This window comes from Rhincodon typus, chromosome 5 (assembly GCF_021869965.1).
Source record: "Rhincodon typus isolate 14 chromosome 5, sRhiTyp1.1, whole genome shotgun sequence".
Classification (NCBI taxonomy): domain Eukaryota; kingdom Metazoa; phylum Chordata; class Chondrichthyes; order Orectolobiformes; family Rhincodontidae; genus Rhincodon; species Rhincodon typus.
In genome coordinates this window covers 35,239,981-35,262,433 of record NC_063336.1, presented here as the reverse complement: position 1 = coordinate 35,262,433, position 22,453 = coordinate 35,239,981, and the positions used below count along the sequence as shown (strand labels likewise).

At 41.0% G+C, this 22,453-nt stretch overlaps 1 protein-coding gene across 1 annotated transcript in view; it reads left to right on the top strand.

Moving 5' to 3' along the window:
- ube2j1 (ubiquitin-conjugating enzyme E2, J1) overlaps window positions 1–16,528 on the top strand; it is a 26,942-nt gene extending 10,414 nt beyond the window's left edge. Inside the window, exons 2-9 of the mRNA XM_048596730.1 lie at window positions 1,726–1,799; window positions 6,346–6,477; window positions 7,899–7,983; window positions 11,459–11,564; window positions 12,649–12,778; window positions 13,449–13,589; window positions 14,911–15,027; window positions 16,514–16,528. Coding sequence (XP_048452687.1) covers window positions 1,726–1,799; window positions 6,346–6,477; window positions 7,899–7,983; window positions 11,459–11,564; window positions 12,649–12,778; window positions 13,449–13,589; window positions 14,911–15,027; window positions 16,514–16,528 — 800 coding nt within the window. The remainder of the gene's footprint in view (window positions 1–1,725; window positions 1,800–6,345; window positions 6,478–7,898; window positions 7,984–11,458; window positions 11,565–12,648; window positions 12,779–13,448; window positions 13,590–14,910; window positions 15,028–16,513) is intronic.
- The last annotated feature ends 5,925 nt before the right edge of the window (window positions 16,529–22,453 follow it).

Here is a 22,453-nt window from a genome sequence, read left to right as displayed (position 1 = left end):
ACGTCAGCCTTCCTGTTCCTCTGATGCTGCTTGGCCTGCTGTGTTCATCCAGCGCTACACCTTGTTATCTCCGATTCTGCAGTTCCTACTATCTCGCTCTCTCTCCCTCTGATCCTCTCTGCTTCTCAGGGTCCTACTATTCATCATGTATTCCCTTGCCTTGTTTGTCCTGCCCAAGTGCATCACCTTTCACTTATTGGTCAGCCCCCAAGTCAGCTCTCACATGTCCAGCTTTATGGCAAAGTAATATGTCTCCTTGAATTGTTTATCATTCACTTCATTTCTTTCACTGCACAGAATTGTCAATCTCTTCTCATTACCCTTATGGCAATTGATGCCCTCTTAGGGACTAAATTCTTTACCATTCCAGAATATGATTGCCTACAAAGGTTTGTTGCATCTAGTGTGTTTGTTATAAACTGATTGTTATATTCCACAATCAGTGAAACCTGCAGCTGTCTTTAGTTTAGAGACTTTACAGTTTTCTGGTATGATTCCTAAAAGATTTTTTTGTCTGATTCTCCCTTCCTCGGATTTCTGGACTTCTATCGTTTGTATATATTAAGGATAACAGTCTTAAGCATATCATGATTAACTGAGTACTCATCTGAAAGGGTTGAATAAACCTCCAGTGCTTTCCCTGCCAAACAAAGCATTTTTAATAGTTCAAATCCCTGTTGATCTTGGGTTACTTTGCAGCAATTTCTCAAATGAGACTATAAATTTCATCCAATTTGTCACTAAATTTAGGTACTTACAATGGTAAGGAATATTCATTTGCTAAGGTTTGTTACAAGTATTTCACAAGCCTTCTAACTCTGCCAACTAGAAGGACAAGAACAACAGTGCATGGAGAGACTATCTTCCGAGTTCTTTAAGTTGCATAACGTTCTGACTTCACACCATGGTGTTCCTCCTGGATGTCCCTAAAAGTATTGTGACGTGTACACTTGCTGTGTAAACTGCAGTGGTTGAAAAATACCTCTTCAATTCAGGGAAGTTAGGGATGTATATTGTATGCTGGTTTTGCCACCAATTCCCACATTTCATGAGTAAAAAGAAGCTTATTTTATGGACTGTCTTTAATTTATTGTGATTTGAAGGTGCGATGTAACCTTCTCTTAAGTCTTGCTGACAGAAGGTCTAAGTTATGAGACTGTTGAAGATTCAAGGGAAGACTGTTATTCTGCTGGAAAGAACTTCCAGCACTGTTCATGCTTGGAGACAATGGCAGCAGCATCTGTGTTTACAATGGTTTGACTTCTAGTCTCTAAAGTCTCAGGAAGGCATTGAAATGTATTATAAATGGTCATTCTTTAAATTGTTCACTTCAAAGTAGAATAGAGTTGGTATTTCAAGAGTAGCCAAACATCATTGAAATCATCTTTAAGAGGAAAACACTGTCTGTTATGTTCGCAAATTCAAACCAGGACCCTAAGAGCAGCTAGAGGCTGCAAGTTGCTCTAGTTCATTGCACAGGAATGAGACCAGGAGGAATTGCTGAGTGAAAGAATTGTGAGCATTTTAAATAGGCTGGAAGATTTCCCTAGCTTGAGCTAGGGGGAAATTCCTCCAGCATAGACCTTTATTGTGAAAGACTGTTCTGGGCTTAAAAGATACCAGATGGAAATAGAGATATGAACTGTCAAGAGCTAAGAATCACTTTGACCTTTTAATCACTAATCTTATGCTGAAGTTTAAGAAAGGTCTATTTTGTTTTAACAGCTGTTAAACGTTTAATGAAAGAAGCACAAGAGCTGAAAGACCCAACAGAACAATACCATGCACAGCCTTTGGAGGTAAGACCAGATTAATTTCAAAATGAAAGTCATTTGGAATTTATGCTTTTGCTTATGGAATGGAGACATGAACAGCCATCTCATTAGTACACTAATGACTGGTACAATATCTCCAGGGTCAGTGCCTTGTCCCTAGCTACTTACAAATGATCTAGATGAGAGAACCAGGCAATGTTTCAGATTGCTGATGACAAAATCACTGAGGTTTTGAGGCTGCAGCAAGAGGCTTCAAGGTGATTTAGACAAGTTGACCGAGTTGGCAAACAGATGGTAGATGCAATGCAAATAGCTAAATGGAAGCTATACACTTCAGTGTGAAAAAGAGAAAGTAAGGGTATAATTTAATTGATCAGCTGGGAAGTGTGGATGTTCAGAGGGATCTGGGTGTCCTTGTAGACTGGTCAGTGAAAGCAGATTGATGAGTGCAGCTAACAGGAAGGCAAATGATATAATGGCCTTCATTGCAAGAGGATTTGAGTTCAGAATTATGGCTATCTTACTATGAAAGGAAATATTTATCATGGGGGAGTGTAGTGGAAGTTCATGAGGCTGATAGACTGGTTGTCAGGACCGTCATGTGAGGGGGGGGTTATGTTTGACTGGTCCTATCTTGACTAGTGTATACAAGGATGAAAGGGGATCTGATTAAAATATATAGAAGTCTAACAGGGTTAGACAGTCTAGATGCAGAGAGAATGTTTTCCCTGCTTGGTAAGTCGAGAAGCAGGGACCTCAGTCTCAGGATACAGGGCAGATCAGTTAGAACTGAGTTGAGAAAAAAGTTCTTCACTCAAAGCATAGTGAACTTGTAAAATTCTGTACCACAATGTTGTGAAGGCAGAGTCACTGAATATTTTCAAGAAACCGATGAAATCTAAAATATTTGAAGTGTGGGGGAAGAAACTGGGAGAGATGGAGCATCTTTTAATTCCTTAGTAGCTGATTGATACATAACCTTGCTATTTGGGTGTAGTCTCAAGAATATGGGATGCTTTGGAATAAATGTGTTTTCTTTGAGAACATCTGAAATGGGAGCAGATCATTCAGTCTCTTAAGCCAACTCTGCCATTCATAAGGAATGCAAAATTGTTGGACCTGAGGTTAGTTTGTTTGACTATATCACAGAGCCTATTTTACATTTCCAGTGAGCCATAGAACAATAGAAGTGATTAACATTGTGACACCTAATTTTGTTTTGGACGAACCAAAGCCTTCAGTGCTGAATAAACACTGGGTTTATTTATTTGGGTTTTTTTGTTTTCTTAAACAGGTGTAAAATATTGATTTTTAACTTGATCTGCAGTCACATTAAATGGGCAGATTATAACTTACTACAATGTCAGATGTTATGTATATTATTTTGATTCAAGAATAGTTCCTTTGGAAAATTGTGGATGCAGCTTCATTAAGTGTGAAAGAGAGAAAGCAGGAAATTGTAGACTTAACCATTTGAGATTGCTTACATAGTAGATAAGGAAGTGATGGTTGGGAGGGTTTTGGTGACTGAAGATTAAAATCTCTGCAGAGATTGACACATCTGGATACTATTGCGATGTGGGTCTTTTCTGCTTTAAAAAAAAAGCAAGCGTAACAGGAAAGGAAGGCAAATTAGGTCACTTCAAGGCACAGGAGTTTAAAAGAACTGAAAGTAAAGGTTTATTATCTTAATGCATGAAATGTCTGCAGGAAGATGATGAACGACTGGCACCAGTAGAGAAAAATGGTTTGAATCTAATTGCCGTTCGAGAGATGTGATTAAGAGTGGGAAACCATATTCTAGGGTGCACTATTTTAGAAGGACATGGATGGCAAAATAGGAAGGATGCCCAGATAGTAAAGGATACGGAGAGGACATTAGTGAGACAGCATCTGGCTCCGATGATCGTGAAGCAGTATCAATACAGATGGAAACTGGAAACAGCAAACTTTTTTTAAAAAAAGCAGTGGTAGAAATAGCCTATAGGCTCTTAATGGCAGTGATATCTTTGGTCTGAGTATTAAATTAGAAAATAAAGCTGTTGCTACAAGCTTCATTGTAATAATTGTGGAAATCTTAATATGTACGCAGATTTGGACAATTAAAATCGCAGGAGTGGTCTAGAAGATGAATTTGAATATTTACGTGACCAGTTGACCTTTCTTGTAAGGGGATTGGAGTGTAGGAGTAAAGAAGTCTTGTTACAGTTCTACGGTGTGGTATTAAAACCATATATGGAATCGTGTACCCAATTTTGGTCTACAAAAAAAAAAGTATTTGCATCGGAGGTGGGATGACGCAAGTTCACTAAATTGGTACCTGGGGGTGAAGGGTTGTCCCCTGGTGTGACACTAGTCAAATTAGTCCTATTAAAAGAATGAACGGTATTCTTGTCGAGTCTTGCACAATTCTGAAGGGGCTTGATAGGGTAGATGCTGAGAGGTTGTTTCTGCAATTTGGGGAATCTAACATGCTGGGTTGCAGGATTGTATGTTGAACATATCGGACTAAGGTGATGAGAAACTACTCGTTCAAAGAATTGTGAATCTTTGGAATTCTTTCCCAGGGGGCTGTGAATGCTCCATCATTGAATAAATTTAAGCCTGGATTGGCCAAACTTGGTTTCTCATGGAATGATGGGATAGTGGGAGCGGGCAGCAAAGTGGAGTTGAAATCCAAGATCAACCACGATCCTACTGAGTGACAAAGAGTAGCCTCAAAAGCCATATAATCTACTCCTTCCATTTCTTGTTCTTTAGAAAGTTTCTATCGATGCTGCTTGTATGGACTTTCCGAAGGCATTCCATTACTAGTCACACAGGACACTGTTGACAGAAAATTAAATACATGGAATTGGAAGCAACCTTTTGACATGGGTAGGAAATTGGCTTTCATGCAGAAGACTGAGGGATGACAATTATGTACTCTATTTGGCAGGATGTGACTGTGGTGTCCCCAATCTCCCATCCTCCTGTTCCACATTTCTACCAGTGCTTCTGTGAAGCACATTCAATTCAAGCTAGTGAGAACAGTTTGAGTTTTTCATTCTACTTATTGATGCTGGCTGGAGTCATCTGGCAGTGAAGCTGATTCCAAAAATACGTCTTGGTTTGGTTTTGCATTATAAAACTGTGGCTCGGCAGGCTGATAGACCATGAGTTATCACCGGTTTTAGTTTATTATGCCACAGTTATTGATCCCTTGCTGTTGTGCTGTTATCTTTGGAAATGATGTAATAATACAAGTATTGCAGGCAAATGATAGATTGGCCTTCGTAGTGAAATGATCGGAGTACAAGAGCAGGGATGTTTTGCTACAATTGTACAAGGTCTTGGTGAACCCATACCTGGATTATTGTGTGCAGTTTTGATCTCCTGAAGAAGGATATTGTGGCAATGGAACGCGTGTAATAGAAGTCGACAAGACTAATTCCTTGGATAGCAGGACTTACTTGTGAAGAGAGACTGAAGCAGGTAGGGTAATATTCACTGGAGCTTGGAATGGGCGGTGAGCTCATAGAAATATATAAAATTATAACAGGACTAGAAAGAGTAATTGCAGGAAGATTGTTCCCAATGACCGGGGAGTCGAGAACCAGGGGTCACAATGAGAATATGGGGTAAGCCATTTACGACTGAGATGAGGGACACCTTCACCCAGAGTACGGTGAAAGCAGTTGGAGGCCAAAACATTGAATATTTTCTGGAAGGACTTAGATAAGGGATCAAAGGGAGAAAGTGGGAGGAGGTCGAATGGCCTACTTCTGCTCCTATTTTCTATTTCTATAATAATGGCAAGGTTACCCAACATCTGCGCACGTGCTGTTAAAGAAGTTGTTGCCAAAGATAGCCTTCTCCACAGCGTCTAGTTGCAGTCCTTCTGATGGTTCACACAAAACCTTCAGCCACTTTGCCCATTTTAAGTTGAAGTCTGAGGGATGTATAGAAAGGTTAGTGCTGGTACATTTGAAGTGAGTGAGTGGGTGAAATAATTACAAATTAACATCCTTTCTGGTTCTGAAAAGATGACTTTTAAAATGTTTGTGGTCTAATTTCTCCAAGCAACTTCATACAGATTGGCCTGCATGTTTCTCTCTTTTATCTATCAGCACTATTTCCCTCCCACCCCACCCAAATCTATCTCTTGACCATCTGCTCTTCCCTCATCCCGCATCCCATGTGTACTTTCTGAATATTATTTTGATTTCTCTTTTTAAAATCTTATGATTCCTATTTTTGTAGTTCGTTATTTATTTGTATGCTGTCTCAATGAGGATACTTCAGTCTGACTGAGGAGCTTCTGTTGCTTGCCCTGTTCAGCCGTGCAAATTAGTGGATGCCTGCTAAAAAAACACTTACTTTCCTTTTTAAAAAAAAAAGGACACTTGTCACCGAAATGAAAGAAACAAGCTATTTTAGATTATTAAAATCCCATTAATAACCCAGTATGGTTAATTAAAAGATAGATAATGCTATCACTTTCAAATATGCTTGCATGTTGCAGATGAATAGTGTGCGTGTTTATACTTTCCAAACTTTTTTTAGCTTTTTTTTTCCTTTTTGCTTTAAGGATAATCTCTTTGAGTGGCATTTTACCGTCCGGGGTCCTCCAGATTCTGACTTTGATGGTGGTGTTTACCATGGCCGAATTGTGCTTCCTCCAGAATATCCCATGAAACCACCCAGCATTATTCTCTTGACAGTAAGTGTGTCTGAAGTACCTTTTTTAAAATGCCTCTGGTTATGTGCAGAAATAGTTAACATAACAGCAAATCGCCAAGAAATTTCCATGACAATATGTGCACATTGGAAGGCTGTTTTAATACTCCGTCATCTATGTGTGGCTAGTGGGGAAAAAAAATGTTCCTGGTATCTTTATGTAATCCACCTTGTTTTGTCTTTTCACCATTGAATGAGATTAAGTAATAAAGCCTCTATTTCAGGAATCCTGAGGAGTATAAACTCGATCTGTCCCAGTTGTATTCAGCTGTTTGCTCAATTAGTGCTGAAATGCAGGAGAGATATGATCTGTATTTCTGTATATTTTCTCTTGTGTATGAAAATAATGTTTTAATTTATATAGGTTTATCAATACATAGACACATTCAGTTCCTTTCTGGAACTCTTGGCCTGTGCATTTGTCAAACTCGTTTTTAAAAAAATGTTGTGGCACTATCCAAAGAGGAAATATGTCCCGTTGGACAGGCAGGCTGGACTTCCTATTTAGTGTCTCCTCTAAAAGACGACAGCTCCAACTGTGGGAGTGTTGTAGTGAAGCCTTGACTTAAATTATAAAAGCATAAGAAATGACCCCCACACTGCCCCTGAACCTGCTCAGGCATTCCGTAAAATTACAACTAATCTTCCACCTTACTTGCAAGCTCCAGTGTGGTGCTTGATTTCATAACCTTTAATTTGGATGAGAGAATATTAACTCAAGCCAAGTTGGCAACTGTTTTGTGGCATTTCTAACAAAATAAACTTTTTTTTTTTTTTTTTGCAATAGCCTTGATACGGAGGTTGATTTTTGTTTGCTTAAAATAAAGCATTCGAAGACAGGAAGTTGAATATTTTCCTCCTCCAAAGATCACTTCCTGTTCCAAGGAACATTTGAACTGTTCTTACCAAACCTTTTTTCAGTTTGCTGCTAAGGAAGAATGTGACACTTGTTCTGTTGCATAATCACAAGCATTAAGGTCAATTTTGAGGCTTTCTGAGATATTCAGTTATTACATTGTTAATGGAACAAGAAATTTGGTATAGAAATGCATTTGGACCTTTTACGTGGTTTATTCTTTTCAGTCGTGCTTTAGCATCTTTTTCTGCAGTAAAATTTTTAAGATGCAGGAGAAGGTATATCAGTCATTCCAGCTGGCTGACAAAAACATTTTAAATTAGGAAGATTTTGGGAAACTTTTCCATAAGTTGAAGCACAACAAAACTTAGTTTGGCTTGCTTTCAGTCTTTTTGACAAGTTTGTAAAATGGTCAACTGAAGTTTATTGGTATTCCACATGTTATGATTTAGTTTAAAATGGGCAGTAATTTCATTCCAAGCTATCTGTTTACTGGAAGTTTTATTTGCTGTTTACTACTGCTGCTTAAATAGATCTTTTTGTTTCAGCCTAATGGAAGATTCGAAGTAGGAAAGAAGATATGTTTAAGCATCTCGGGACATCATCCTGAAACTTGGCAACCATCCTGGAGCAGTGAGTATCTTCCAGTGTCCAGTATTAACCCAAGTCGTCATCTTGTAGCAACTGTAGCATTTTTAAAAAAAAAATGCAACCACCAGTTTTCTCAAAGCAATTTTCAAAATGCAATATGACAAATCAGATCCCAGGAGGAGACCTGGCTTCATAACCATAAGCTAAATTTTCAAATTTGTTTACCATAGTGGTCAGTCACTGAGCATACATTTGGCTTCCAATATATTTTTAACAAACATTGAAGTTTATTACATCAAAGGGGGAAAAAATACAAATTGTTTTACACTTTGTTTAAAATAATTCTTACAATCTTATTAAAAGTATCTCAAAGATGGATTTAACTGTTTTATCTTCAACAACAAGCTTACAGATAATTAAACCTGAGATGAAAGTAACCCTGCTTCTTTAAAATTCTTTTGTTCAGTTGGCGTGGCTGTACTTGGTTTCTTCCCAGCAAACCTCTGAGTCACCCAATGTTACTTTTTTTTTAAGTTGATGCCACTTCATTTAACCCTTAAACTGTTAACACAGGTCAGTTGTTATTATCATTAGTCATACAGCATAGAAACAGACCCTTTTGGGTTCAACTCATCCATGCTGACTAAGTTTCCCAAACTAAACTAAACTAAACCGGATTCATCTCTCCCATCGACTAACCAGGTCATACTTATCACCAGTCCCCACCTATCACCGCCATTCCACCTCTAACCCCCCTCCCTCCTTTATCTGCAGCTCCCCCTACCTCAGCCCTTTCGAAGGATAATACCTGACGCGTTGACTGCTCCTTTCCTCCAGATGCTGCCTGGCCTGCTGTGTTCTTCCAGCCTCCTGTTACTCCCAAACTAAACTAGTTCCGCTTGCCTGCATTTGGCCTATATCCCTCTAAACCTTTCCTATTCATGTACTTGTCCAAATAGGGGGAGGCGATGGCCTAGTGGTATTATCGCTGGACTGTTAATCCAGAGACCTAGATAATGTTCTTGGGACCCAGGTTCAAATCCTGCCATGGCAGGTGGAATTTTAATTCAATAAATGTATGGAATTAAGAATGTAATGATGACCATGAATCCATTGTCAATTGTCGGGAAAAACCCATCTGGTTCACTTACGTCCTTCAGGTAAGGATGGCAGTTTCCTTCCTAGTCTGGCCTATGTGTGACTTCAGACCCACAACAATGTGGTTGACTCTGAACTGCCGTCTGGGCAATTAGGGATGGGCAATAAATGCTGCCTGGACAGTGACACCCTCATCCTGTGAATGAATAAAGAAAAAAAAATCTTCTAAATGTAATTCTACCTGCATCTACCACGTCCTCTGGCCGTTTATTCCACATGGTGTGTACAGTTACATTATCTAAAAGGCATCTGGGTGGGTATATGAATAGGAAGTGTCTTAGAGGGATATGGGCCAAATGCTGTCAAGTGGGACCAGGTCAGATTGGGGATGTCTGGTTGGCATGGATGAGTTGGACCAAAGGGTCTGTTTCCATGCTGTACGTCAACTACCTCCTGTGTGGGAAAAGTTGCCCCTCAGGTCCCCTTAGATTTTTTTAAACAAAAAAAAAAAAAAAAAAATTCTCCTCTCACCTTAAAAATATGCCCCCTAGTTTTGAACTTCCTCGACCTTTGGTGGAAAAGACCTTTTACTATTCACCTTATCTATGCCCCTCACGATTTTATAAACCTCTCTAAGGTCGCCCTTTGACGTTCTTTGCTCTAGTGAAAAAAGTCCCAACCCCTCCTTATAACCCAAACCCTCTGGTGCCGGGAGTATCCTGATAAGTCTTTTCTGAACCCTCCGATTTAATAATATCCTTTGTTTAGAAGGCGATCAGAAATGTATACATACTGTCTTAACAGGCGTTCCTTAAACTCCACAGCCTTCTGTTTCCTGAACTTTTCAAGATGGGGGAGGCGATGGCCTAGTGGTATTATCGCTGTACTGTTAATCCAGAGACCCAGATAATATTCTGGGGACCTCGGTTCGAATCCCGCCGTGGCAGATGATGGAATTTGAATTCAATAAATATCTGTAATTAAGAATCTAATAATGACCATGAATCCATTGTCGATTGTCAGGAAAACCCATCTGGTTCACTAATGTCCTGTAGGGAAGGAAACAGCCATCCTGGCCTACATGTGACTCCAGACCCACAGCAATGTGACTCTGAACTGCCCTTGGGGCAATTAGGGATGGGCAATAAATGCTGCCTGGCCAGCGACGCCCTCATCCCACGAATGAATAACGGGGGAAAAAAAAACTCCCTCCTGCCCTGACACTGCTGTAGACTGCTAAATTGCACTGCTGCTCACGCAGACCTTTTTCCCCGCAAGAAACCTGCACAGCACATGCACATATACCCTTCACACTCTCAGCTGCTAGATAGAGGACTATCTAACGGAAATCTGTTTCTGTCATTGCTTCCTTTAGTCATAGGTACCTTTATTGCGAGGCTACAGCCCAATTTTTTTTTGCTGTTTGTAGACTGAATTATTCACCAATGTTTCTTAAGGGCCTTATCTGAATGCATGTAAACAAACAAGACAACCTGACATTACTTTGAGAACTCCAAATGAAACTAACATATCCTTTATTAACATCTGTGTAATGGAAGTGCCAATTAAACTTGAAGCTCTGTGATTCTATCCACTTCAGAGCACAAGATGTAAATAGTAAAATACCATGAACCATCTTCTCACTTCCGCATGGAAAAAGTCTTTTAAAAGGCATTTTCATTTTTCTTTTACTGTTTCTTCTCCTCTCCACCCCATATCTATTCTATTCATACAGAATTTACTTCAGCAGTAACAACGTCAGGGCATTCATTTTCTTTGTTTGCTCTTGATAAGCCGTCTGCTACAATAATTGTCTCTTCCTGTGTCGTGAATGATCTTCAAATCATGTTGCTGTGGATTAAATTCCAACAAATTAGTCAAGTTCTTATGGAATTGCTGAAGAAAAGGTGAGACGATTACAGTCCATACAAACACATGCTGCACTGGAGTGACAGCCTGATTTTTGTTTTGAGTGGTCAAGCATTTGAACTCACTTGAACCTTGTGATTCCGAGGAAAATGTGCTAACAGCTGAAACTGTTGACCCATTGATCACTAGACATAGCTCTGCAGTGACTGTCATGGTAACACTTTAGGACTAGTCCATTCTGCTGTGGAGTGGTACAGGTAGGATCATGATTCCTTATTCTGAAAGCTTCCTACTATAGCCATACAATAGTGGCAAGATACCAAGCAGATTCTCCTCTTGCTTCTACGTCCTCCTTGGGCACAAGAAACAAGAAGAAACCAAACTGGAATTGTGCTGTCTCTTAAAATTTCAATACAGCTTTTCATTTTGTTATAACATTTTAATTGTCATGGCACATAGTTCATATATAGACATCGGGACGGAAAGTGAGAAACAAAAGTACCTTTTTTATGAAAATGGTTTTAAATCATCATATTGCATTTATTCCTAGTCCGGACAGCACTGCTGGCAATTATTGGGTTCATGCCAACAAAGGGAGAAGGAGCTATTGGTTCTCTGGATTACACTCCTGATGAAAGAAAAGCACTAGCCAAAAAGTAAGTGTTTTTTTTTTTTTTTTTTTTTGTTTCAGGTATTTGTATTATTTAAACAAAAGTATGATTCTTTGAAAGAATGTGTTTCCCTTCCACTACCTCAGCCCCTTTGCTCTCTCAAAACTGATAGAAAAAGAAAATGGATACCAAAATTTATAATACTAGAACAATGTTTAATCATGCGTAATATGCAAGATGAATAGAATTAGAGATTCTGACACTCTAATAGATTAGAAATTAGATATCAGATTATCTCAAATTGGCTTGGTTAAAAAGAGATAATAGCATGGAACCCTGACACAGATAACTAGCCACCTGACTCCCCAGAGCCTATCCAGTATCAAGACACAAGTCAGGAATGTGATGGAATGCTTCTACTTGCCTGGATGCGTGCAGATCCAACAGCTCTCTGGATGTTTGACGCCAGTCAGGATAAAGAAGCTCACTTGATTGCCACCACATCCACAAACATCCCCTCTCTCCACCTCTGCCATTCAGTAGTAGCAGTATGTACCATCAACAGGATGCATTGCAGAAATTCCCTAAAGATCTTTAGACTGCACCTTCCAATTCCATGACCACATCCATTTACAAGGCTAGGGGGGGCTGATAAATGGGAACACCGTGACCTATAACTTTCCCTTCAAGCCACTCACCATGCTGACTTGGAAAAGCATTGCTATTCCTTCAGTGTTATTGTGTCAAAATTCTGGAATTCCTTCCCTAACAACATTGCGAGTATACCTACAGCGTGGACCCCAGCAGTTCAAGGCAGCTTGCCACCATCTTCTTGGACAACCAGGGATTGGCAATAAATGCTGGCCCAGCCAGCAAAACCCACATCCATGAGTGAATTAAAAACAAAAGCAGTTGTTCTAAACAAGCTAACTTGAGAGCTGTGTACCAAAGTTATTAAGGATTTTTTTTTTCAAATGCGTGAATTGATTGCTTTGCTAAACAGCATCTGTTCATCTGTACAATGATCAATGTAAGGCAATTGACTGCTGCTTGTTGAGCAATGGAACATAAAGACCTGTGGGCACAACAGCAATTGTGTATCTCAAATTTAATTTTTTTTATAATTTAGGTCACAAGATTATAACTGTGAAAATTGTGGTTCCCACATGAGGACAGCCCTCCTTCCATGCACGGAAAGTGGCATTCCAAGTATGGCTGACGTGGAGGCAAAAGAATTGGCAAAACAAATCAGTTTTAAGGTGTGTTGCCTTTATAAATTGTTTAAAATTGGTATGCATTGTTAGTTGAACGCACATAGTCATACAGCAAGGAAGCAGACCCTTCAGTCCAACTCATGCATGCTGACCATCTTTCCCAAACTAAACTAGTCCCATTTACCTGTGTTTGGCTCATATCCCTCTTAAACAAATGCAGGCCTTGTATATTCTGGGAAAATTGAGTGACACTCTAAACGTTGCTTTTCTTAAATATTGTGCAATAATTCATCTTGGGGTGATGGAAAAAATTCATTTTAATTGATGTAATGTCTAATGCACCCCAGTTATTTCACACAGTTCACATCAAAATAATGGCTTTTGGAGTATAGTTGCTATTATGTTGACGGCATGACAGCAAATTGCATGTCACAGGATTCAAAAAGCAGATGATAGAGATGGCCTTCATTTTTGTAACTAATTGAAAGGAAAATGTTGCAGGGTGTTCTGATTTTTAGTTTGAGTAACAAGGCTTTGGTTTAACGTCTCATCTAAAAGATAGCATTTTCCATTATAGTTGAAGTGTTGGCATATATTTTGTGTTGAAATCCTTTGATGCATTTATAGCCATATTTCTTGAATCAGAAACAAAGACTACTAATAATTGAGCCAATCTAATGCTTTCAAATGTAGAACTTCTTGTTTTTATTATTAGACAGAGACGGGTTCTGCTGCCAGCACTGCTGCTGAACCTTCTCCAGCACCGACACCTATAAAAATTGCAAACCAAGACACTCAAGATTCTGATCACCTTCTACTCACTGAAAACAATCCAGAAATTGAAGCTATGAGAGAGGTATGTAAACTAATTCATCTTTTCCTTGTACCCTTGCCTTTAGTTGAATTTTTGTTGGAACAGATCTGTTTACATCACAGCTGTGTTGAGGGAGGACACATTGGAGGGATCTTGCATTGAGGCATTATGGGTGGACCTCAGGAATAGGAAGGGTGCAATCACAATGTTGAGAGTTTTCTATTGACCTCCCAGTAGCCCACAGTAGACAGGAGCAGGTAAGTAATCACGACTGGAAAAGTGAAAAGAGCAGGGTAGTTGTGGTGGGTGACTTCAACTTTCCTCTTGTTGACTGGGAATCCCTTAGAGCCAGGGGCTTGGATGGAGAGCAATTTGTTAGTTGTGTCCAGGAGGGCTTTTTGAGGCAGTATGTTGACAAACCAACCAGAAGAGGCCATATTAGACTTGGTCCTAGGGAATGAGCCAGGACAAGTGATTGCTGTTTCATTAGGAGAGCATTTCGGGCTTAGTGACCATAACTCCATAAGCTTTCGAGTAGTCATGGAAAAGGACACAAGTGGCCCTTGGGTGAGTGTGCATAATTGGTCAAGAGACAATTACACTCAAATTAGACAGGAACTGGAGAATGTGGATTGGAAGCAGTTATTTGAGGACAAATCTACCTCTGGCATGTGGGAGGCTTTTAAAGACCAATTGACTAAAGTGCAGGGCATGCATGTCCCTGCAAAACTAAAGGATAGGAATGGCAGGATTCCGGAACTATGGATGACAAGGGAAATTGTAAGATATTAGTCAAAAAAAGGCAAGCATACGCCAAGTCTAGGCACTTACAAACTGACAAAGCCCTGGAAGAGTACAGTGAAATTAGGAAGGAACTTAAATGTGCAACTGGGAAGACAGAAAGGGGCCATGAAATGCCTTTAACAAACAGGGTCAAGGAGAATCCCAAGGCTTTTTATGCATATGTTAAGAGAAGGAGGGTAACCAGGGAAAGAGTAGGCCCACTCAAGGACAAAGGAGGGAAGTTGTACATCAAGCCACAGGAAGTGGGGGAGATCCTGAATGAGTACTGTCGGTTTTCACCAAGGAGAAGGACATGACTAACGTTGAGGTCAGGGATGAGTGTGGATACTCTGTATTTGAATAAACTAGAGAATGTCAACATACTGAAGTAGGAAGTTTTGGGAATCCTAAATTGCATTAAGATAGACAAGTCCCCAGAACCAGATAGGATCTAGCCCAGGTTACTAAGGCAAGGGAGGAAATAACTTGAGCATTGGCAGATATCTTCACATCCTTGTTGATCACAGGCGAAGTTCCAGAGGACTGGAGCTTAGTGAATGTTATTCCCTTGTTTATGAAGGGATGTAAGTATAATCCAGGAAACTGTAGGCCGATGAGCTTGATGTCTGTGGTGAGGAAGCTCTTGGAGAAGAGGCTGAAGGACAAGATCTACGCGCTTTTGGAGGAAAATGGACTGGTTAGTGACAGGCAGCATGGTGTTGTCTGGAGAAGGTCATGTCTCACCAACCTGATTGAATTTTTTTGAAGAGGTAATGAGGATAATTGATGAGGGAAGGGCTGTCGATGTAGTTTGTATAGACTTTAGTAAGGCATTTGATCAAGTTCCACATGGCTGGTTGGTACAAAAACTAAAATCACAAGGGATTGGGGGTGGCCTGGCTAGATGGATAGAAAACTGGCTTTGTCGTAGAAGACAGGGTAGGGGTGGAAGGATGTTTTTCAGAATGGAGACCGGTAACTAGTGGTGTTCCACAGGGGTCGGTCTTAGGTTCTTTGTTGCTTGCAGTATATAAATAATCTGGAGGAAAATGTGGGTGGTCAAGTTTGCTGATGACATGAAGATTGGTGGAGTTGCTGATAGTGCCAATGATTGTGAAGAATGCAACAGGATAGAGATAGGTTGGTGACTTTGGCACGGAAATGGCAGATGGAGTTTAACCCAGACAAATGTGAGGTTGATGCATTTTGGAGGATCAAATTTAAGTATGAATTATATTGTAAATGGCAGAACCCTTAGGAACACTAACATTCAAATGGATCTGGCAGGCAGGTCCACAGTTCCTTGAAAGTGGCAACACAGGTAGCCAAGGTGTTTAAGAAGGCACATGGCATGCTTGCCTTCATCGCCCGGGGTGTGGAGTACAAGAGTTGGCAAAACATGTTGCAGCTATATAAACCCTTGTTAGGCCGCATCTGGAGTATTGTGTGCAGTTTTGGTCACCACACTACCAGAAGGATGTGGAAGCTTTGGAGAGAGTACAGAGAAGGTTCACCAGGATGTTGCCTGGTCTCCAGGGCATTGGCTATGAGGAAAGGTTTAAAAAGACTAGGGTTGTTTTCACTGGAAAGATGGTGGCTGAGAGGAGACCTGACACAGGTGTACAAAATTATGAGCGGCGTGGATAGTCAGAGGCTTTTCCAAGATTGAAGTTTCAATTACAAGGGGGCATAGGTTCAGAGGAAAGTTCAAGGGAGCCGTGCGAGGAACATTTTTTCATGCAGAGAATGGTAGCAGCCTGGAATGCACTACCAGAAGAGGTGGTGGAAGTGGGCACATTGAAAACATTTAAGAGGCACCTGGATGGGTACATGAATAGGGAGGAAATAGAGGGATACGGATCGAAAAAACAAATCTGGCATTTTAGGTTAATTAGGGCATGATGGTTGGCACAGGCTTAGAGGGCTGAAGGGCCTGTTCCTGTGATGTACTTTTTCATTTGTTCACTTGTACATGACACAAAATTTGTGTCCTATTTCTGGTGAGCTGAGTAATGAAAATAAAAAAACTATTCTTGTTAACATGATCTGTTTTCTAGCATGTAGATGTAACAGGAAATGTTAATGTAATAACACATTGCAATGCCTTTTTATTCCCCAATTAAACCCTATGTTAACATTCAAAATTCCAGTTATTATCTCTGGTTATTGTTTTTCTTTTTCAGTTGTCATTTGTTTAAGTTAATGTTACATCCCTTGAGGTTGAGGACGGACGTTTGAAATTTATGTCACAAGTAGACAGGGTGGTCAAGAAAGTGTTTAACACTCCTGCCTTCATTGCTGAGAACTTTTGAGTAGAGGAGTTGAGATGTCATGTTGAGGTTGTATAGGACATTTTGAGGCCTTTTCTGGAGTACTGTCTGCAAGTGTTGGTCGCCCTGTTTATAGGAAGGCTGTTATTAAACTGAGAGGGTTCAAAAAAGTTTACCAGGATGTTGCTGGGAATAGAGGGTTTGAGATATAAAAATAGACTAGTAAATCTGGTACTGTTCTCACTGAAGCGTAGGAGTTTGAGGGCTGACCTTATCGTGGTTTATAAAATGGAGGGCACAGGTGACTGACAAGCGTTTTTTCCTTAGGATGGGAGAGTTCAAAACTAGGTGGCGTGTTTTTAAGGTGAGAGGAGGAAGATTTAAAAGGGACATGAGGGACAACTTTTTAATTCAGCAAGTCCTTTGCGTGTGAAATGAGCTGCCAGAGGGAAGTGGTGGATGCAGGTACAGTTACAATGTTTAATAGGCATCTGGATAAGTTCATGAGTAAAGGTTTGGAGGGACATAAGCTGAGTTCAGGCAGGTGGGACTAGTTAGTTTGGGAACATAGTCGGTGTGGACTGCTTGGACAAAAGGGTCTGTTTCCATGCTGTATGACTCCATGACTCTGACAAGAATATCCTTATGAAATTAAGAGCAGAAGAAGGCATTCAGCCCTTGAGCCTGCTCTGACATTCAATAAGATCATAGTTGATCTGTTTGTATTTTGAATTCCACGTTCCCATTTCCCTCTAACCGTAGAATTTTCTGAGGCAGGGGAATTGATTTACCTCTGCTTTAAAAATGCTCAATGACCATCCTCCTCTGCTTCCCAAGGTAGAGGTACAAAGTCGCACAACCCTCAGAAGAATCTCCTCATCTCTGACCTAAAAAGGTGAACCCTAATGTTTAAACAGTGCCTTCTAGCTCTGGACTCGCCCTCGAGGGAATGTTCTTGCCATCTCCTCCTCAGCAAGACTATTCAAGATATTTTATACTTGAAGTCAAGTCTCTTTTGAACTCCAGTGGAAACTAGCCCAGTCTGTCAAATCTCTTCCCCTAAGATGAACTTGCTCATTCCATGTATTAATCAAGTAAACCACCTCTGAAATGCCTGCAACATATTTACCTCGTTCCTTAAATAAGGAGACCAAAACTACACACTAGTTAGGATGTGGCCTCTCTAATGCCCTGTACAACTGAAGCATAGGGAGTAATTGAACATAAACAGCCTTTTTAATTACTTGTTGTACCTGTGTACTAACTTCTTGAGACTCCTGCGCTAGAAGACCTAGATCCCTCCACATCTCAGAATACTGCAGTTGTTCTCCATTTAGATACTACTGAACTGTTTAAATCTCCCTGCCTAAGTGAATCACTTCACATTTTCCCACATTATACACTGACGTAGATTTTTATTTTCCCCCCACTCACTCAACCTATCTAAATCCGTCTGTGTCTTCCATACGTTTACTGAGTTTTGCAGATAACACAAAGGTAATTGCCATGGCTTTGTTCCCTTTGTTCAAGTCATTGATATATGTTGGGGGGAAAAAGGGGGCCCAGCCTAGATCCTTGTGGGATTCTAATGGTCATATTCTGCCAATCAGAAAAAGACCCATTTATGCATGATCTTTCTGTGAGCCAGTCAATCTTGTATCCATGCCAGGATGCATATAACATGCTTGTAGCCCAACACCATGACCTCCTACTTTGTGGCACCTTGTCAAATGCCTTTTTACAAATCCAAGTACCGTACATCTACAAGCTCCCCTTTACCTGCAGTGCATTTACTTCTTCAAAGAACTCCAATAAATTGGTTAAACATGATTTACCCTGCTGGAGAACCGCTTCCTGATTACATTGAGACTTGCTAAGTGCCCAGCTATAACTCCTTAATACAGTGACATGAATCAATCATTTAGGTGGAACACTTGTTTTGATCTTTGAAACCACACTATTTGTAATAAATTTATTGTTTTTATTCCTTGTTAATGAAACGTTGGCATAGCTGGCAAGGCCAGCAGTGATGCAAGGTGTGTGTATATAATTTTGAGTTTGGATTTCAAGCCAAGTGCATATGGGTGTTGGTCTCTTTTTGTGGAAAGTTTGAATAATTAACTAGATCTATCTTTTTAGAACTATGATCTTACACCAGTATGTGCCAGAAAGCAGATAAATGGAGGCACCCTGGAGGGATAATGGGAGTTTGTTTAAATTGTGGAGATGTATGAAAGAAAAGAATCGGGTTGCTTTTACCTTTTAGAATTATGAAGGGTTGATTTTAATTTGGAAAAATCAAGTGATGGGAAAGCTCTCCAGCTGAAAGGACATCAGTCAAGTTTTCTATGTAAGAATAGCTTCTCCTAGAAAAGGAATGTGCAGAACAGTTGAGGAACCTTTTGTGAAAGTGTGTCGTTTGCGCAAATTTCCAGACCACGACTAGTTAAAAATTTTGCATTGGTTTTTCAAAACTGAAACTGAAAGGGCCTGGATTTGTCTAAGGTTTTTCAACTGACTTTTGAATTAGCTGCCTTGATAATTCTCCTTGCACTTGCTCTGATTCTCAAGTTTTCATTCACCGCCTTTTAAATCTGATTCACCCATTACCTTTTTAAGATGATCCAATTTTGATCCTTCTCTTCCCACCCTAAACTTCACCTGCTTAAGATATTCATAGTCATCGAGTTATACAGTGTGGAAACCAATCCTTCAGTCCAACTTGCTTGCACTGACCAGATATCCTAAACTGATCTATTCCCATTGACAAGCATTTGGCCCATATCTCTCTAAAGCCTTTCTATTCATGTTCCCATCCAGGTGCCTTTACAACATTTTTAAATGTTGTAATTGTACCCACTTCCTCTGGCAGTTTATTCCACAGGTGTACCACCCTCTGCATGAAAACATTGCCCCTCAGGTCCCTTTTTAAATCTATCCCCTCTCACCTTAAACCTATGCCCTCTGGTTTTGAGCTTCTCTACCTTGGAGGAAAAAGACATTGGCTATTCACTGTATCCATGCCCCTCATGATTTTATAAACCTCTATAAGGTCACCCATCAGTCTCCAATGCTCCAGGGGAATAAAAGCCCCAGCCTATTTGGCCTCTCCCTAAAACTCAGACCCACCAACCTGGGCAACATCCTTGTAAATCTTTTCTCAACCCTTTCAAGTTTCACAACGTCCTTCCTATAGCAGGGAGACCAGAATTGAATGCAGTACTCCAAAAGTGGCCTAACTAATGTCCTGTGCAGCCACAACATGACGTCCCAACTCCTATACTCAATGCACTGACCAATAAAGGCGAGCATACTAAACACTCTACTTGTGACTCCACTTTCAAGGAACAATGAACCTGCAATCCAAGTTCTCTTTGTTCAGCAACACTCCCCAGGTCCTTTCCATGAAGTCCTGCCCTGATTTGCCTTTCCAAAATGCAGCACCTCACATTTATCTAAATTAAACTCCATCTACCACTCCTCACCCCACTGGCCCATCTGTTGTACTCTGAAGTAACCTTCTTGGCTGTCCACTACACCACCAATTTTGGTGTCATCTGCAAACTTACTAACCATACTTCCTATGTTCACATCCAAATCATTTATATAAATGACAAAGTTATGTAAATTTTTGTCACAAGTCCATCTTCTGTCTCGATTCTTGTACTTTTTCTGTAGTTACAAACTGCTTCAAAGTTTTTGAAATGTCCTTTTCAGTAATTTTTTTTTCTTTATTTGCGGTTTGCATGACGGACCAAGGATTCTAGATTAATCAATTTGTCAAGCCTCTGCTCTAATCCCCACTCTTTCCTTCCTTCCCAGTCCCACAATCAAAGGATCCAGAACAACTGACCACCTTTTTTGACGTTTTGCCCAGTTGTTTTGTACCACTTGTACTGTGATCTCTGAATTAGACACATTCATCCCTTCCCGACTGTTTTCCTGACAAACTGCTCTCCAAATATATTCCTGTCTGCTCTAACACTTCTTGATTATTAGCTTTTGTCTTTGCACTCCTGCATGATTTGCCTAGATAACTCATCTATTCTGTATCTTCCAGGCTGAGAGTTCCTTCTGCATGGAAAGCAACATTTCAATGTGCTTTTTGAAATCTAGTATGCTGTATTTGCTCTTGACAGTGTGGAAATTGTGATTTATTTTAGCAAAATATCCCTTTTATCCACAAGTGTAACCCTGATCTCTGTGCTTTACTTCTTTAATTCCAGTTCCCATTCTGACCTCTTCATAAGACCACAATAAATAGATATAGGAGCATAGATATAGATATAGAGATAGTAAGAACTGCCAGTGCTGGAGTCTGAGATAACAGTGCGGAGCTGGAGGAACACAGCAGGCCAGGTAGCATCAGAGGAGCAGGAAAGCTGACGTTTTGGGTTGGTACCCTTCAGAAATGGGGGTGGGGAAGGGGGCTCTGAAATAAATAGAGGGAGGGCAGGCTGGGGAAGGTAGGTGGGATAGTGATAGTTGAGTGAAGGTATGTAGTAGTGGGAATTGGTTAGTGAGGTGGGAGGAGCAGATAGATGGACAGGTCAAGAAGGCGGAGATGAGAGGGAGGGTTGGTCTTGGGATGAGGTCGGGAATGGGGAGATTTTGAAGCTAGTAAAGTCCACATTGAGACCATTGAGTTGTAGGCTCCCAAGGCGGAATATAAGGTACTACTGCTCCAGTTTCCGGGTGCTGCTGTCATGACACTGGAGGAGGCCTAGGATGGCCATGCCCTCCAGGGAGTGGGAGGGGGAGTTGAAGTGATTCGCAACTGGAAAGTGTTGTCGTTCGTCATGAACCGAGCGCAGGCGCTCTACAAAGCGGTCTCCGAGCCTCCGCTTGGTCTCGCCAATGTAGAGGAGGCCACATCGGGAACAGCGAATGCAATAGACCACGTTAGCAGATGTGCAGGTGAACATCTGTCTGATGTGGAAGGTTTGTATTTTGGGGCCTGGGATGGAGGTGCGGGCGTAGGTGTAGGGGCAGGTGTAGCACCTCCTACGGTTGCAGGGAATGGTGGTGGGGCTAGTTGGGAGCATGGAGCGGACAGGGGAGTCATGGAGAGAGCAGTCCCTATGGAAGGCAGATAAGGGTGGGGAGAAAAATATATCCTTCGTCGTGGGGTCAGATTGCAGGTGGCGGAGAATGATGCGTTGAATTCAGAGGTTAGTGGGGTGATGCACGAGGACAAGGGGGATTCTGTCTTTGTTTTTATTGCAGGGAGGGGGTGTGTGGGCAGAGATGTAGGAAACGCAAGAGATGCAGTCGAGGGCATTTTCGACCACTGAAGGGAGGAAATTGCAGTTCTTGAAATATGAGGACATCTGGGATGTCCGGGAGTGGGATGCCTCATCTTGGGAGCAGATGTGGCAGAGATGGAGGAATTGGGAGTAGGTGATCAGATTCTTGTGGGAAGGTGGGTGAGAGGAGGTGTAGTCTAGATAGCTGTGGGAGTCAGTGGGCTTGAAATAGACATCAGTTTTGAGATGGTCACCAGAGATGGAGACAGAGAGGTCCAGGAAGGAGAGAGAGGTATCAGAGATGGTCCGGATGGAAAGTGTTATAAAAGTTGAACTGTTCGAGCTCCTTGTGGGAGCCCGAGGTGGTGCCGATACAGTCATCAATGTAGCGGAGGAAGAGGTGGGAGGTAGTGCCAGTGTAGTTGCGGAAGAGTAGGCTGTTTGGCCCCACGAGCCTACTCCTCCACTTCAGTACAATCATGGCTGATCTGACATTAGTCCACATTTTCTGTATTCTCCCGGTTAAGCTTGATTCTCCAACTGTTCACAGAATCTATCAATCCTCGGCCTTAAATATACACCAGAACTCTGCCCCCACTGCTCTCTG